The 14,668-nt window shown below is 42.6% G+C and overlaps 1 protein-coding gene across 2 annotated transcripts in view; it reads right to left on the bottom strand.

Annotated features, from left to right (window-relative positions):
- The window catches only part of LOC117349183 (C-factor-like), a 39,151-nt gene extending 26,496 nt beyond the window's left edge, over nucleotides 1-12,655 (bottom strand). The window contains exons 1-2 of one of the 2 annotated variants that reach the window (XM_033922320.1): nucleotides 12,392-12,655; nucleotides 2,111-2,162 (exon numbers count right to left, since the gene is read on the bottom strand). In XM_033922320.1, coding sequence (XP_033778211.1) covers nucleotides 2,111-2,162; nucleotides 12,392-12,538 — 199 coding nt within the window. In that variant the 5' untranslated portion in view covers nucleotides 12,539-12,655. The remainder of the gene's footprint in view (nucleotides 1-2,110; nucleotides 2,163-12,391) is intronic. The other variant, XM_033922321.1, reaches the window with a different exon arrangement.
- Between the last annotated feature and the right edge of the window lie 2,013 nt (nucleotides 12,656-14,668).

Genomic DNA, 14,668 nt, shown 5'->3' with positions numbered 1-14,668 from the left:
TAGCACGCATGGCAATCTTAGTAAAAGGAGCCCTCTGTGTTCAGCAAAGCTTTTTGTAAACTATTTGGGGAATTGTTAACATCCTGACCTGGACGTTCCATTTCTCATGTATAGACCTTCCTAAGGGGCCATTCAAAACAGTCTACAAATTAACTTATAAAAAATAAATACAATCTCTTTTGTTGGATTAATCATCATGGATGTATTTTTCTACTAGGTTGTAGTAGGTGAAGGGGAGGAGACATTTTTCTTTTAGACCTGGAGATTTCCTTACACTCTTGGGCTTCCAGATCAGTAAAGCAGCCTCTGTTGAGCTGCAGGGCTTGAGTCCTCCTGGCCACTAGGTGCACTACTTTAAAAATGGTTGGAATCAAACCAAGAACTGACACTGAGCCGACAGGCCTAAGAACATAACCTGACAGGTTGTTTTTGGGTTGTTTTTTTAAATTCAAAATAGATAGGGAGTTAACAATTCAATACCCGTGATCACTATTATACTATATATACTAATCACAGTTCATTATATTCAAAACATATATTTCAGATAATAATTAAACAGTGCTCAGATCCATAGAATAGAAGCTGTTATGAGTTATGTGGTTCTATGATTTGAATTTAGTTTTTATAATATTATAAGGAAGTATTAAAATGTGAACAAGTGGTAGGGTTACTTAATATCTAATTGGTATATGTGTTATATATTTTAGTTTCCGCTCCTGAGGAAGCAAAATACAGCGAAACTCAAGTTGGGGGGGGGGGGTGGCTTGATGAATGCAGCTTCGGGAGTTTTAAACGTTATTGCATAAGGTGTAAAAATAGCTGCCTAAGTTTGGGACCTGCACCCATCCGCAAAGCTGCACCCATCCGCACAGCTCAGGGCAGGATTAACCAATAGGCTAAGTAGGCATGTACCTAGGGCCCGAAATGGTCAGGGAGGCCCGATGAAGGAGGGCATCAACGTTGTTTTTTCCAAACGATGATGCCCCCCTCCCCCCCCCCCCCAATCGACAGAAAGTAAGACAAGCAAGCAACGCGGGTAAGAAAGGCAACGGGAACTGTAATTGTGCAAGTGGTGCTGCTTGCCTCTGACGCAGCTTCCTATTTCCGCCTGGGCGCATGGTGGGGTGGGGTGGGGCAGGGGGCCCAGTGTACTTGTGTGCCTAGGGGCCCTCGATGAATTAATTCTGCCCTGGCAAAGCTTATTCAGATAAGTTTTTATTTTTTTCTATAATATATATATAGTGATTCATGGTGTGACATCTTATATTGGCTGCTGGACAAGCAAGTGCTTTGATGGTCCTACTGGGCAGCCACATTTGTTCACTATTGGCCTCTTTTACAAAGGCGCACTAGCGGCTGCGCTGCGTTAATGGCCCCGAAGCCCATAGAGATTTAGGGCCCCTTTTACTAAGTTGCGATAGTGTTTTTAGCGCACACAGAATTTTAGCGTGTGCAAAGCCCGCGCTACGCAGCTAGAACTAATGCCAGCTCAATGCTGGCGTTAGCGTCTAGCGCGAGGGGCAATTCTGTGCGCGCTAAGCGCGTGCTAAAACCGCTATCACAGCTTAGTAAAAAGAGCCCTTAAAGGGCTTCGGGACTGTTGCCACATATGTTGGTTGTGGGTCTGAGTACTGTGTAATTATTATCTCAAATAGTTGTTTTGGATATAATGAACTGTGATTAACATATATATAGTATAATTGTTTAACCCTTTCAGGACCATAAGGATCGTAGGCCAATTTTTGTGGTTTTGACGACATTTTTATGGTAAAAAGGGCTTGCAGATGCCAAAAAATTGATTTTTTTTGTGAAATATCATTATTTTTTTTAAAAAAAAATCAAACTTCTGGCTTATGGACAGTGTGGCAAGTGAATCTTCTCGTCAATCTGGCAACGACGCTAATGAATGAATGTCGGAACCAGTTTGTTTACATAAAGGCAGTATCATATGGAATCCGTACATATCAAATTTAGAACTGTAGACTATCCCAATCAAAATTTATAGGATTTTAAAGTTATGGGACAAATATGTCCCTTGGTCCTGAAAGGGTTAAATGCCAACAAAGAAAAGAAAAGTGGAATCCAAGAGAAGTAATGTGCTCCGACATACCCAGCAGTAGGATTCGGATGTTATGATATCTCTTGCTTAGCTCCTGCAGTTCCTAAAATTAAAAACAAATGAATAATATGTTTTGTTTTGCTTTTTTCTTGTATTTACATCAAGCTAGTCCCACACAGGCCACTGTTTTTGCCACCACCTCCTCTTGGCTCTATGATCCGTTCAAGCTGCACCAGCTGCCTCCCAGCCCACAAATGGATATTCATTGGGGAAATCCTGAAAACCCAACTGGATTGTGGCCCTCAAACACTGAGGTTTCCCACCACTGCTCTAAATGAAAGCAGGTGGCAAATTATGGAATATTACTGCAACTGAGTATATTGTGTGTATCAAGGTTCAAGTTATCTGCAAGCCTGCTACTTGGTCCTCGGTTCATACTTTTACATCTCATTATTGTCTGGACGCTTTCTCCAGACGGGATGGACACTTCGGCCAATCTGTTTTGCAAAATTTGTTTTCCTAATGGCCAACCTTCCCTCCATCCCTCTTTTTGTTAGCTTGGAGGTCACCCATCAGTCAAGAATATGCTGCCTGCTTGTCCTGGGATAAAGCACAGTTACTTACCGTAACAGGTGTTATCCAGGGACAGCAGGCAGATATTCTTGCGTCCCACCCTCCTCCCCGGGTTGGCTTCTTAGCTGGCTTATCCTAACTGGGGACCGCGCGCCTCCGTCGGGCGGGAAGGCACTCGCGCGTGCGCGGTGCGGCCTGCTAGAACTTTCCAAGTTCTTAGAGTGCAATCACTCTAAAATTGTCCGTACCGGGGCTCCGTCGGTGCCGTCACCCATCAGTCAAGAATATCTGCCTGCTGTCCCTGGATAACACCTGTTACGGTAAGTAACTGTGCTATATGACATATTATACTTAAAAATCATAGCGGTAACAAAGTTTCTAATAAAGGGTAGAGACAATTACAACAAAACAACAAATAAATTAAAATACCGTAGAACAAAAGGTAAGACAGATTTGTAAAGATTACAAAGCAATTTAAAATATAACCCTAACTCAAGCGGTGGTTCTCTGCTATAAGTGCCATTTCATTGTGTCTTTTCTTTAGAGCATGGGTGGGGAATAGTAGTGATATTACCTTATATAATGTGAACTAAATGGTAGACAGAAGATGCATCTAAGTAATGTAGGGCTATGTATCCCCATGAGAAACATTCTCCATGTTGTGAGGGTCCAGGGGCCACAAGACACCTTTAATTGAAAGGATCACAATCACCCATGAGAAAATCAGCCATGCTGAGAAGGTCTGATTGTGTCGAGTTAGGACAAAAACTTGTATCGAGAAACCTTACAACCTGTAAACTGTATATTATGTGTGTATATATAATATTATGTGTGTGTATATATATATTTTAGGAAGTTATATACCGCCTATCAAGGTTATCTAAGCGGTTTCTAGTCAGGTATTCAAGCATTTTCCCTATCCGTCCCGGTAGGCTCACAATTTATCTAACGTACCTGGGGCAATGGAGGATTGAGTGACTTACCCAGGGTCACAAGGATCAGCATGGGATTTAAACCCACAACCCTAATATGTGTCGAGTTAGGATAAAAACTTGTACTGTAACTATGGGAAATTGTAACCTGTATATTATGGATGTCAACTTGTAACCTGTTCTGAGCTCTTTGAGGAGGATGGGATAAAAAAAACCCAAAATAAATAAAATTTTGCAGTAAATAAAAATGTAAAAATAGGGACCCACAATCAGGTTATTGTTGTATCCTTGCTGTTTCAGTTTTCTAATGTCTTCTGGTTTATATTGTGGTCCTTAAGTATCACCCTCCTATTGTATTCCCACTACAGGTTTATCTGATGGTTACAACAATTGTACCATTTTAAAATTAAAATTGCATTAAGTGAACTGCTCTGATAAATGAAGGGAGGTATAATAAATGTCTCAAAAAAATATATATATATAGATAGATAGATATGTATATATGTGTGTATGTATATACCTAATTCAAACTGAAGCCCAACACCTCTGCCTCGACCAGTAGGATGAGGTAGATGGGAGAAGTTGTAGCCACTATGTGAGAGGGCAGCAGCTGCAGTGGAGTCCTCAGGGCAAATCCATGTTTCAGTTAGAGCAAGCAAGTGGAGGGACTGGGAGATAAAGAGGTCATGACTGTAGGGCAGTTTGTCGGAGGCAGAATGAGCATTCCATTGGGCACATGAGAAGGGGAGAGAGGAGGATAGAAGGAGAGGAATCGGAATAAGGTTAGGGCGGTTACACAGGTGGGGAAGCAGATGGAGTAGAGGGCCAGAGCTTGGATTGACATTCCTGGCAGCAGAAGGAGTAAGAGAGTATGCCAAAGCAAAGGGGAATAATGACGAAGATGGGTGAAAAGAAGAGAATGCTTGAGCTTGAGTGCAGTGAATCAGGTAGATGACAAGATGGCTGGTGAGGAGAGGAAAAGAAGAAGGATAGTAACATAGTAGATGATGGCAGATAAAGACCCGAATGGTCCATCCAGTCTGCCCAACCTGATTCAATTTAAATTTGTTTTTAAATTTTTCTTCTTAGCTATTTCTGGGCAAGAATCCAAAGCTCTACCCGGTACTGTGCTTGGGTTCCACTTCCAACTGCTGAAGTCTCTGTCAAAACTCATTCCAGCCCATCTTCAGCCTCCCAGCCATTGAAGCCCTCCCCAGCACATCCTCCACCAAACGGCCATATACAGACACAGACCGTGCAAGTCTGCCCAGTTCTTCAATATTTACTATTATTTTCTAATTCTAGATCCTCTGTGTTCATCCCACCCTTCTTTGAATTACATCACCGCTTTCCTCTCCACTACCTCTCTTGGGAGCATATTCCAGGCATCCATCACCCTCTCCGTAAAGAAGAATTTTCTTACATTGCTCTTGAATCTACCACCCCTCAACCTCAAATTATGTCCTGTGGTTTTTACCATTTTCCTTTCTTTGGAAAAGATTTTGTTCTACGTTAATACCTTTCAAGTATTTGAACGTCTGAATCATATCTGCCCTGTCCCTCCCCTGTCCTATCATTTTCGTCACCCTCCTCTGGATCGCTTCAAGACTTCTTACGTCCTTTGCCAGATACGATCTCCAAAACTGAACACAATACACCAAGTGGGGCCTCACCAACGATCTGTACAGGGGCATCAACACCTTCTTCCTTCTACTGGCTATGCCTCTCTTTAAAGAGCCCAGCATCCTTCTGGCAGCAGCCACCGCCTTGTCACACTGTTTTTTCGTCTTTAGATCTTTGGACACTATCACCCCAAGGTCCTTCTCCCCATACATACATATCAGCCTCTCACCTCCCAGCATATATGGTTCCTTCTGATTATTAATCCCCAAATGCATTACTCTGCATTTCTTTGCATTTAATTTTAATTGCCAGATATTAGACCATTCCTCTAACTTTTGCAGATCCTTTTTCATATTTTCCACTCCCTCTTCGGTGTCTACTCTGTTACAAATCTTGTTATCATCCGCAAAAAGGCAAACTTTTCCTTCTAGCCCTTTAGCAATGTCACTCACAAACATATTGAACAGGATTGGCCCCAGCACCGAACCCTTCTTCCGAGCAACTTCCATTAACCACCACCCTCTGGCGTCTGTCCGACAGCCAGTTTCTAATCCAGTTCACCACTTTGGGTCCTAACTTCAGCCCTTCAAGTTTGTTCAAGAGCCTCCTGTGAAAGTGAGGACTTATGGTGTGGAGAGGAGAGGGAAAGAGAGTAAGATTGGGGAGAATGAGTATGAGAAGCAGAAACTGAATTGGAGTCATGAACAGAGAAAGGAAATAGAGTTATACAAGAAGAGGTAGTGAGAATATCCACTTGGATAGGCGATTTATCAAATTTTAATAAAAACTTGAAACTTGATCCAGGTGCTCTATGGAGGCACACGAAGGCGCGCACTAAGGAGTACATATTTTCATGTTCATAAGAAATACTAATTGAAGACAACTGCCGTTTTTGTGCAATGCCAATAAAATTTTGCTGTAAGCAATATTCTATAAACCAAGTTCAGAGTTGGGCGCCATTTATAGAACAGCATTTGGCACTGGGATCCATGCCCCATTTTTAGGATTGTGCCTAAATTATGTGTGGATCTCCCTTTTTCTGTAAAACTGCGTTCAATTCCATAAACGGCCCGAGTCCGCCCATGCCTTTTCCATGGCCAGGCCTCCCTTTTGGATCCACATGTAAAATTTACATGCAGATCTCAGTGCATAAAAATGTGCACCTATATTTGAATTGCTGCTAATTAGTTGCAAGAATTTATTATCAATGCCCATTTATTGGTGCTAATTGACTTGTTATACAATTAAATTGCATTCAGAAATTGGGCAGATGCCCAAAGTTCCACGTGCAATTTTGAGCTCCATATATAGAAATAGTCCGTCTCAAAATAATACTTTTTAGATGGAGTCTTGAATTATGCAGAGAAGATTCCAGTATAATGTATCATGGTAGAGAGTTCCATAACGTAGGAACAGTAATTGAAACTACATGAGTACAAAATACTTAAAAATTTTTTTTAAAAAGTATGAACTTTTTAGACTTCTTCAGACTAAAAGGGACGACAGGTACGAGGGGGCACTCAGAGAAACTGAAGGGAGATAGGTTCAAATCAAATGCAAGGAAGTTTTTCTTCACCCAAAGGGTCGTGGACAAATGGAATGCGCTCCCGGAGGAAGTGATCCGGCAGAGTACAGTACAGGGATTCAAACAGGGATTGGACAGATTCCTGAGGGAAAAGGGGATCGTGGGGTACTGAGGGAGGTGCTGGGGTGTTGCATAAGTATAGACAGCTCACCAGGTCGTGCAGGTGCAAGGCCGGAGGGTTAGGACATTGATGGGAAGATAGGACTTCAATGAGAAACCTAGGGGGCAAGGGGGCCCCTTCTGGTGATTAAGGCAGGTCATGACCTGTTGGGCCGCCGCGGGGGCGGACTGCTGGGCGGGATGGACCTCTGGTCTGACCCGGCAGAGGCACTGCTTATGTTCTTATGTAACTGATCAAATCTGTTTTTAATTTAAAAAAAACACCAAAACATTTTCTAATGACTTGTGAGATTTGTTAATGAAATTTCAACAATGTGTCCATAATTATTCCAAGAATTTTTTTGGCATGAGAGACTGGTAGTGTAATACCACTATTAATTATTTCTAGAACGCTACCAGATGCATGCTGTGCTGTGCAGAGCGTGAAGGAGACAGTCCCTGCTCAAATTACAAACAGGATTCTAGGGCAGGGGTTACAGTTTGTTTGTTCAGTTTTCTATACGATTCTCCCTGAGGAGCTCAGAACGGTTCACATGAATTTATTCAGGTACTCAAGCATTTTACCCTGTCTGTCTTGGTGGGCTCACAAACTATCTAATATACCTGGAGCAAAGGGGGGGATTAAGCAACTTGCCCAGGGTCATAAGGAGCAGTGTGGGCTTAAACCCACCACCTCAGGGTGCTGAGGCTGTAGCTTTAACCACTGCGCCACTCTAGAAATCAAAATGTAGTAAAAGTGAGCCAAGTATAGAACAATCAAGCCATTGTGACATCACTGATGAGGTTGACTCTTATTGGTGGAATGAGGCATTATGATGTCATAAAACCAGCTCTGGTTATTGGAGGCTGAAACTTTTCACACTATTTATTTTTTCAATTTTCTATACTGTTCTCCCAGGAGAGCTCAAAACGGTTTACATGAATTTATTCAGGTACTCAAGCATTTTTCCCTGTCTATCCTGGTGAGCTCACAATCTACCTAATGTACCTGGGGTAATGGGGGGATTAAGTGACTTGACCAGGGTCATAAGGAGCAGCCTGGGTTTGAACCCACAACCTCAGGGTATTGAGGATGTAGATTTAAACACTGCACCATTCTAGAAATCAAAATGTAGTAAAAGTGAGCCAAGTATAGGACAGTCAAGCCATTGTGACATCACTGATGAGGTTGACTCTTATTGGTGGAATGAGGCATTATGATGTCACAATACCAGCTCTGGGTATCAGAGGCTGAAACTTTTCACACTATTTATTCAATTTTCTATACTGTTCTCCCAGGGTGGCTCAGAATAGTTTACATGAATTTATTCAGGTATTCAAACATTTTTCCCTGTCTGTCCTGGTGAGCTCACAATCTATCTAATGTACCTGAGGCAATGGGGAATTAGGGGCGCCTTTTACTAAGCTGCGGTAGCATTTTTAGTACGTACTGAAGATTAGCGCGCGCAAACCCCCGGGCTATGTGGAAAAACTAACACCAGCTCTATGGAGGCATTGGGGTCTAGCGCGCGCGGCATTGTAGCGTGCGCTAAAACCGCTAGCGCAACTTAGTAAAAGGAGCCCTAAGTGACTTGCCAGGGTCACAAGGAGCAGTATGAGTTTGAACCCACAACCTCGGGGTGTTGAGGCTGTAACTTTAACCATTGGGCCACACTCTCCCACGTATCATATGTTTCAAGACTTCATCATATAACTGCCTATATTGTTTACTGTGAGCTTCTATACAGCTAATGACTGGGGAATCAATTCAGAGTGGTTTGCATGAGCTTCTGTAAAGGTGTTACAATACAGAGTTATTAAAACCAGCATAATTATGCCATAATAAATCATCCCACTTCTATGCATATGTTTATACCAAATCAATCGTCCTATGTATATTCACATCTAATATTAGGTTTACTATTGCAGCTAAGTATACAATATTTACAAACCTCCAAAGAGGCTGGTCATTTCAACTAAATATAATCTATACAGTATACACATATTTGTATTGTGTTTTATGTTTATCTTTGAAATATTATCTTTCAGAGTCTAGTTTTGTGGGCTTTTCTGCTTTGTCTATTTATATCCTATTGTGTTCCTCATGGGAGGGCAGGGGGAATGGGGACTAGCCAACCGTCTCTTCTATGTTGTTTTATTGGCTAAAGTAGTCTATGAAGAGGATGGTCTTTATCCTTTTCTTGAACTTTCCGGTGTCCTTTTCTAGGTTTAGTTCCTTCGGGAGGGTCTTCCACCACCTTGGAGCCATCCCCAAGAACATTCTTTTCCTGATGCTTTTGTATGCGATGTCTCTGAAGGAAGGGAATTTCTAGCAGGTGATTTTGGCTCGTGCGTAGTGCGCGTGTTGTGTGCCGATGCAGTCTGGCCGCTAGATATTGTGTTTCAGAAAGACGAATGATTTTATGCGTCAGCAGTAGATCTTGAATTTCATTCTGCTTTCAACTGGGAGCCGGTGCAGTTTTTTTTCAGTAGCGGGGTGGCATTCGTCTGCTTCGATTGTCCCAGCAGAAATCTTGCTGCTGCATTTTCTACCATTTGAATCTGTTTAATCATGTACTTTGGAATGCCCAGTAGGAATGCGATGCAATAGTTAAATATTGACAGTACCAGGGTTATTATTACATTGGACGTTGCTTAACAAGTGAGGTAGGGTTTGAGTCCTCTGACCCAGTACAGTTTGCCATATACGTTCTTCACAATGCGTTTGATCTGTGTTGTCATGTCTATATGAGGTTGGCATGGTGGCAAGTTGCTGACTGCCTTGTTTATGATGCCAGTGTTTAATCCTGAAGAAGTGGAACCTGTGCAAAGTGCTTGAAGGGGTGGTTGAAGTTGCTGGCTAGGGTGGTGAGTGGAGGGGAGTAGGATTATGAGTTGAAGGCTCTCTCACAAAGGGAAGGGGTGTGACGGAAGGACTTAGGTAGTTTATTCCAGGCATACGAGGCAGTGAGATGAAAGGAATAATGTCTGGAATCGGCAGTGGAGGAGACGAGTACAGATAAAATCAACTTAACTGAGGAACAGAATTCTCTGGGAGGTGTATAAGGAGAGACAAGAGAGGAGAGATATTGAAGAGCTGTAGAATGAACATACTTGTAGGTTAGTAATAGGAGTCTGAACTGTAAGCAAAGGTGGATAGGGAGCTGGTGAAGTGATTTGAGGAGGGGTGAGGCGAGTGTAGCTAGGCTGGCAGAAGATAAGTCGTGCAGCAGAACCATGTGTAGAAAGGGAAATCGAAGAAAGGATGTATTGCCATTGAAAGTCATAAATTCAGAATTAGTAAGATTAAGGGGACCTTTTACTAAAAGACGTTAACATGGAGTTAGGCCCTGGATCATTGCGCTCAACTAAATCAAAGAGAGCTGTAAGATCCAGTGACACAAGAAGAACATATTTGCCAAAATCTAGAAGATGACATAGGGTATCAACTAGGCCTATCAAAGTATTTTGGGCAGAGTTTATGTGCGTAGGCAAGAGCACTTAATGTCAAGACATAGAGCTCATGGAAATGTTCACACACTGATTGGGAAAATACATGCATAACTTCTACCATTCTATAAGTTACCTGTGTATGTGTGCTTTCCACCCTTGTGAACACTCACCTGCAAAGTACACACTATTGAAGATATGCACATACTTATAGGATAGTGTTTTAACCAGATTATTGTTATGCATGCTTGTAACTGACCAGAATGCCTGTATTGATGTACTTACTTGTCATCTAAATCCAGGCAGCTGTCAGAAAATTACCTCTAGAGCATGTATAGTTGACTAAAAGCAGTAGGACCTGAAGCTGAATTAGCAAGCCCATTCTGGAGGCAGCATTAGTATGAGGCGAACAAAACAGAGAAGATGAAAGGAGATAAAGACCATATGGTTTACCTAGTCTGCCCATCCATGCCAAATAGAGGCTGACTAAATTTTGATTTTGCATTTGGCCATGTTTTGGTTTCAGCTGAAAATGATGCATTTTTGGCTGAAACTGAATTCCCCCCCACCCCCAACAGAAAGCACATCTACTCTCTACTTTCCCACAAACCAAGAGCCACCACGTGTAGGCCCTCCCTGGGTCTACCTTAGAAACCTTGGTGATCTAGTAGCCTTGTCAGGATAGCAGTGATCCCCAATCACTTCTGCTCATGCCAGTTCCAACTTCAAAATGGCTGTCATGCTATGGGAGGTCCCAGAAGCCATTGTGCCAGCATGGGCAGATGTGACTGGGGATTCTCCTGCCTATCTTGATTAGGCCACTAGATGACAATGCGCTTCTGAGATAGGCCCAGGGAGGGCCTACAGATGGTGGGAGGGAGTAGCTTTTTGGGGGTCTGGAGGGCGAAGACAGCTTTCTGTTGGAGGGACTGGGGGGCTGTGCTGCCCACTTTTGTGTTTGGCTTTGGTTTTATCCAAAACTTTGGTAAATTTCAACCATAGATTTGTTTCTTCTGAAAACAAAAACCCCTGGAAACATAATAATGGGGAAAGGTACAGAATTTGAGTACAACCTGGTCCATAAAATATTACAATATTAGCTAGGTAGATTTGGGAAAGCTATGGTTTGTCCCTGGAAATGAACTATGTGAAATAGGTCTACTTTTTGGCATTTGCCCTTTGCTTAGAACCACTGTTCCCTCTAAGCTGAGCGGGAGTTGTCCAACTGCATTTGCTGCCAGTGGGAGGCGGTGCTACAATATTTTGTTTTCAATCACTGAGGACAGGGAGAGTACTTTAGCACTTGCCTGTCTCTCACTATTGAAAATGTGATATTGAACTCACACTTCCCACTAGTAGGACAGTAGGTGGAGGACTCCCATTCAGCTCAGTGGACTTTGGTCTGTTTCAGCATAGCTTATTGTATGTTCTTATGTTCTGAAATTCCAGCCTACGGTAATTATCTCATACATAATTGCTCCACTAACGCTGTTTCAAAACCCTCAACGCCTGAGGGGGAAAAAAAAAAATTATCCCATGCAATCTTTGTCATTCCACCCAGTGCATGGCTGTGCCGAAAGAAGATTCAGTGCAGCCATCTCCGAAACAACACTGACAAAATTAAAAAAAGAGTTTCTTTAAAATCAAGGTTGCCCCTGGGTTGCAAACATTTGACAGCAGAAAATGATAGAGCAAAACTGGCATTGAAGTAGGCACAGACACAGAACAAGTCCAACAGATCAAAATTAACGAATAAAGCACAGTTATCAATGTAGTGAAGATATTACATTCTCATGTTAGACACATGCGTTTAATTTCTAGCCATTCTGTAAAACACAAGTGACCAATTTTATTGGTTTTACATGACTGAACCGTCTCTGTGGAGGGAGGACACTATCCAAGGTCATAGAAGTTGCTTCTTTGTCAATGTTAATGCAGACAGCTAGAGAAAATATCTTTTTCTTCACTGCTTCATCTTTTTTTTTTTTTTTTTTATTCTTAACATTTCCTGCCACTCATTCTCTTTCAATTTATGCTTCCTTTTTCTGAGCTTTTCTCTGGCATTCTTACCTGTGCTGCCTCGGGCTGGCGACATGTGGCGATGATGAGGTCTGGTGAGTTGGGTGCTTCTGCCAGGCCCTTTACCAGGCCCAGCCCCAACCCTCTGCTGCAGCCGGTAATTAGCACGGAGGAGCAGCGGAGAGGAGCAGCTGCCATTGTCAGGGAAAATGTGTGGCTGGGTCCAAAGTGTAATGAATAGCTGACAGAAAACAAACAGCTGAACCTGCTTCAGCTGCTGTCACATGTCTTATATATCCATCTACTCCTACTCTACACCCATCTCTTAGTCACCTCTGCAAAGTAAACACCTCCCAGCAGCTACTTTTACACCACACCCCATTCCAAGATCCACCTCCACGTAATATAGTGTAGTGTAAATGAAGAACAGAATTTTGCTGGTAACCCAGTATCTGCTTTGTGTCGGAACTACGAGTGAGGTGATTACGTTTGCAGATGACACTAAACTGTTCAAAGTTGTTAAAACTCATGCGGATTATGAAAAACTGCAGGAAGACGTTAGGAAATTGGAAAAGGGCGTCCAGATGGCAGATGAAATTTAAGGTGGACAAATGCAAAGTGATGCACATTGGGAAGAATAATCCAAATCATAGTTATTGGATGCTAGGGTCCACCTTGGGGGGTCAGTGCTCAAGAAAAAAGATCTGGGTGTTGTCGTGGACAATACACTGAAACCTTGCATGCAATGTGCGGCGGCAGCCAAGAAAGCAAACAAGATGCTTGGAATTATTAGAAAAGGGTTGGCAAACAAGACTAAGAATGTTATAACACCTCTGTATCACTCAATGGTGTGATCTCACCTTGAGTATTACTTTCAGTTCTGTTCTCAGCTCAAAAAAAAAGATATAGCGGCACTAGAGAAAGTTCAAAGAAGAGCGACCAAAATGATAAAGGGGATGGAACTCCTCTCGTATGAGGAAAGACTGAGGTTGAGGCTCTTCAGTGTGGAAAAGAGACGGTTGAGGGGAGATATGATCGATGTCTACAAAATCCTGAGTGGTGTAGAATGGGTAAATGTGGATCGATTTTTTTACTTCATCAAGATTTACAAAGAATAGGGGACACTCGAAGTTACAGAGTAGTACTTTTGAAACCATAACCAGGTATCTAAGTTAAACACCTCCAGTGTATTTGCGCTCAGAACAATAAAACTCTATTAGTTCCTGGGCGGAAATATTTCTAGGGAATTACCTTCTCCTTCCCAAGAGGGCAAGTGAAAGCAAAGTATTGAAAGAATACTCCTTGACTGAGAGGTGAGGGATGCTAGAGTAAGAAAGAACCTTTTTATTTCATTACTGAGTATGATATAGGGATACAGTAGGAAGACCAGTGCTTTGTAGCAGTAGCATAGCCAGACCCAATATTTTGGATGGGCTCACAGTTGATTTGAAAGATCCATTCCACCCCCTCAGCCTGGAGATATGAAAAAAAATACAGGTTTTTATACCTACCCGCATCCAGCATCTTTCCCCCTCTCAACTCCATGGCCTTCCAGCATCTGCCCTCCTATCTCTGAACCCATTCCCTCCCTGGTGTACCTTAAAGGCATCTCCAGAGCCAGCAGTGATCCATTTTTGCTGCTGCCACCAGCCTCCCAGGCTTTCCTCTGCCGTGTCCTGACAGACAGGAAACAGGAAGTGACAAAAGTAAGGGCAGGATGCAGCAGAAGGAAGCCTGGGAGGCCGATACCTGCACCTCCCCATGTGTGACATCATCATGTTGACATCTGAGCATGTGCAGAGGCCATCTAGACATAGGGTTACCCTATGGCTCCAGAAAAAGGAGGACGGATTGAGACATCCAGGTTTTAGTTCTACTGAAAGCAATGGAAGTACAGAGGACAGATAGAGACATCTGGTCTTTACTTCTATTGAAAGCAATGGAAGTAAAACCCGGATGTCTCAATCTGTCCTCTTTTTTCTGGAGCCATATGGTAACCCTATGACGACCCTGTCCTCAGGGCCTTCTACAACTACTGAGTTTTGGAAATCCCTCCGGGCACCTGGCCGTCCTCTAAAAAGGTTTTCCTGGACATCTGATAATCCTAACCATGACACTGTGTAAACACAGTTATCACGCTCATAAGAGAAAGTTCAAAGATCTTAATAAGCAGACATAGAACAAAGGAATTACATTTAAGGTTTTGGGATTTGATATACTGCTTGGGCGTGCGTATTAAGCAGTTTGCAGACAGGTACTCAAGCATTTTTCCTATCTCTTCCAGCAGGTTCAGTCTAGCATTTTTCCTATCTCTTCCAGCAGTTTCCC

This window comes from Geotrypetes seraphini, chromosome 15 (assembly GCF_902459505.1).
Source record: "Geotrypetes seraphini chromosome 15, aGeoSer1.1, whole genome shotgun sequence".
NCBI classification, from domain to species: Eukaryota; Metazoa; Chordata; class Amphibia; order Gymnophiona; family Dermophiidae; genus Geotrypetes; species Geotrypetes seraphini.
This window is presented reverse-complemented; position numbering and strand designations above follow the sequence as displayed.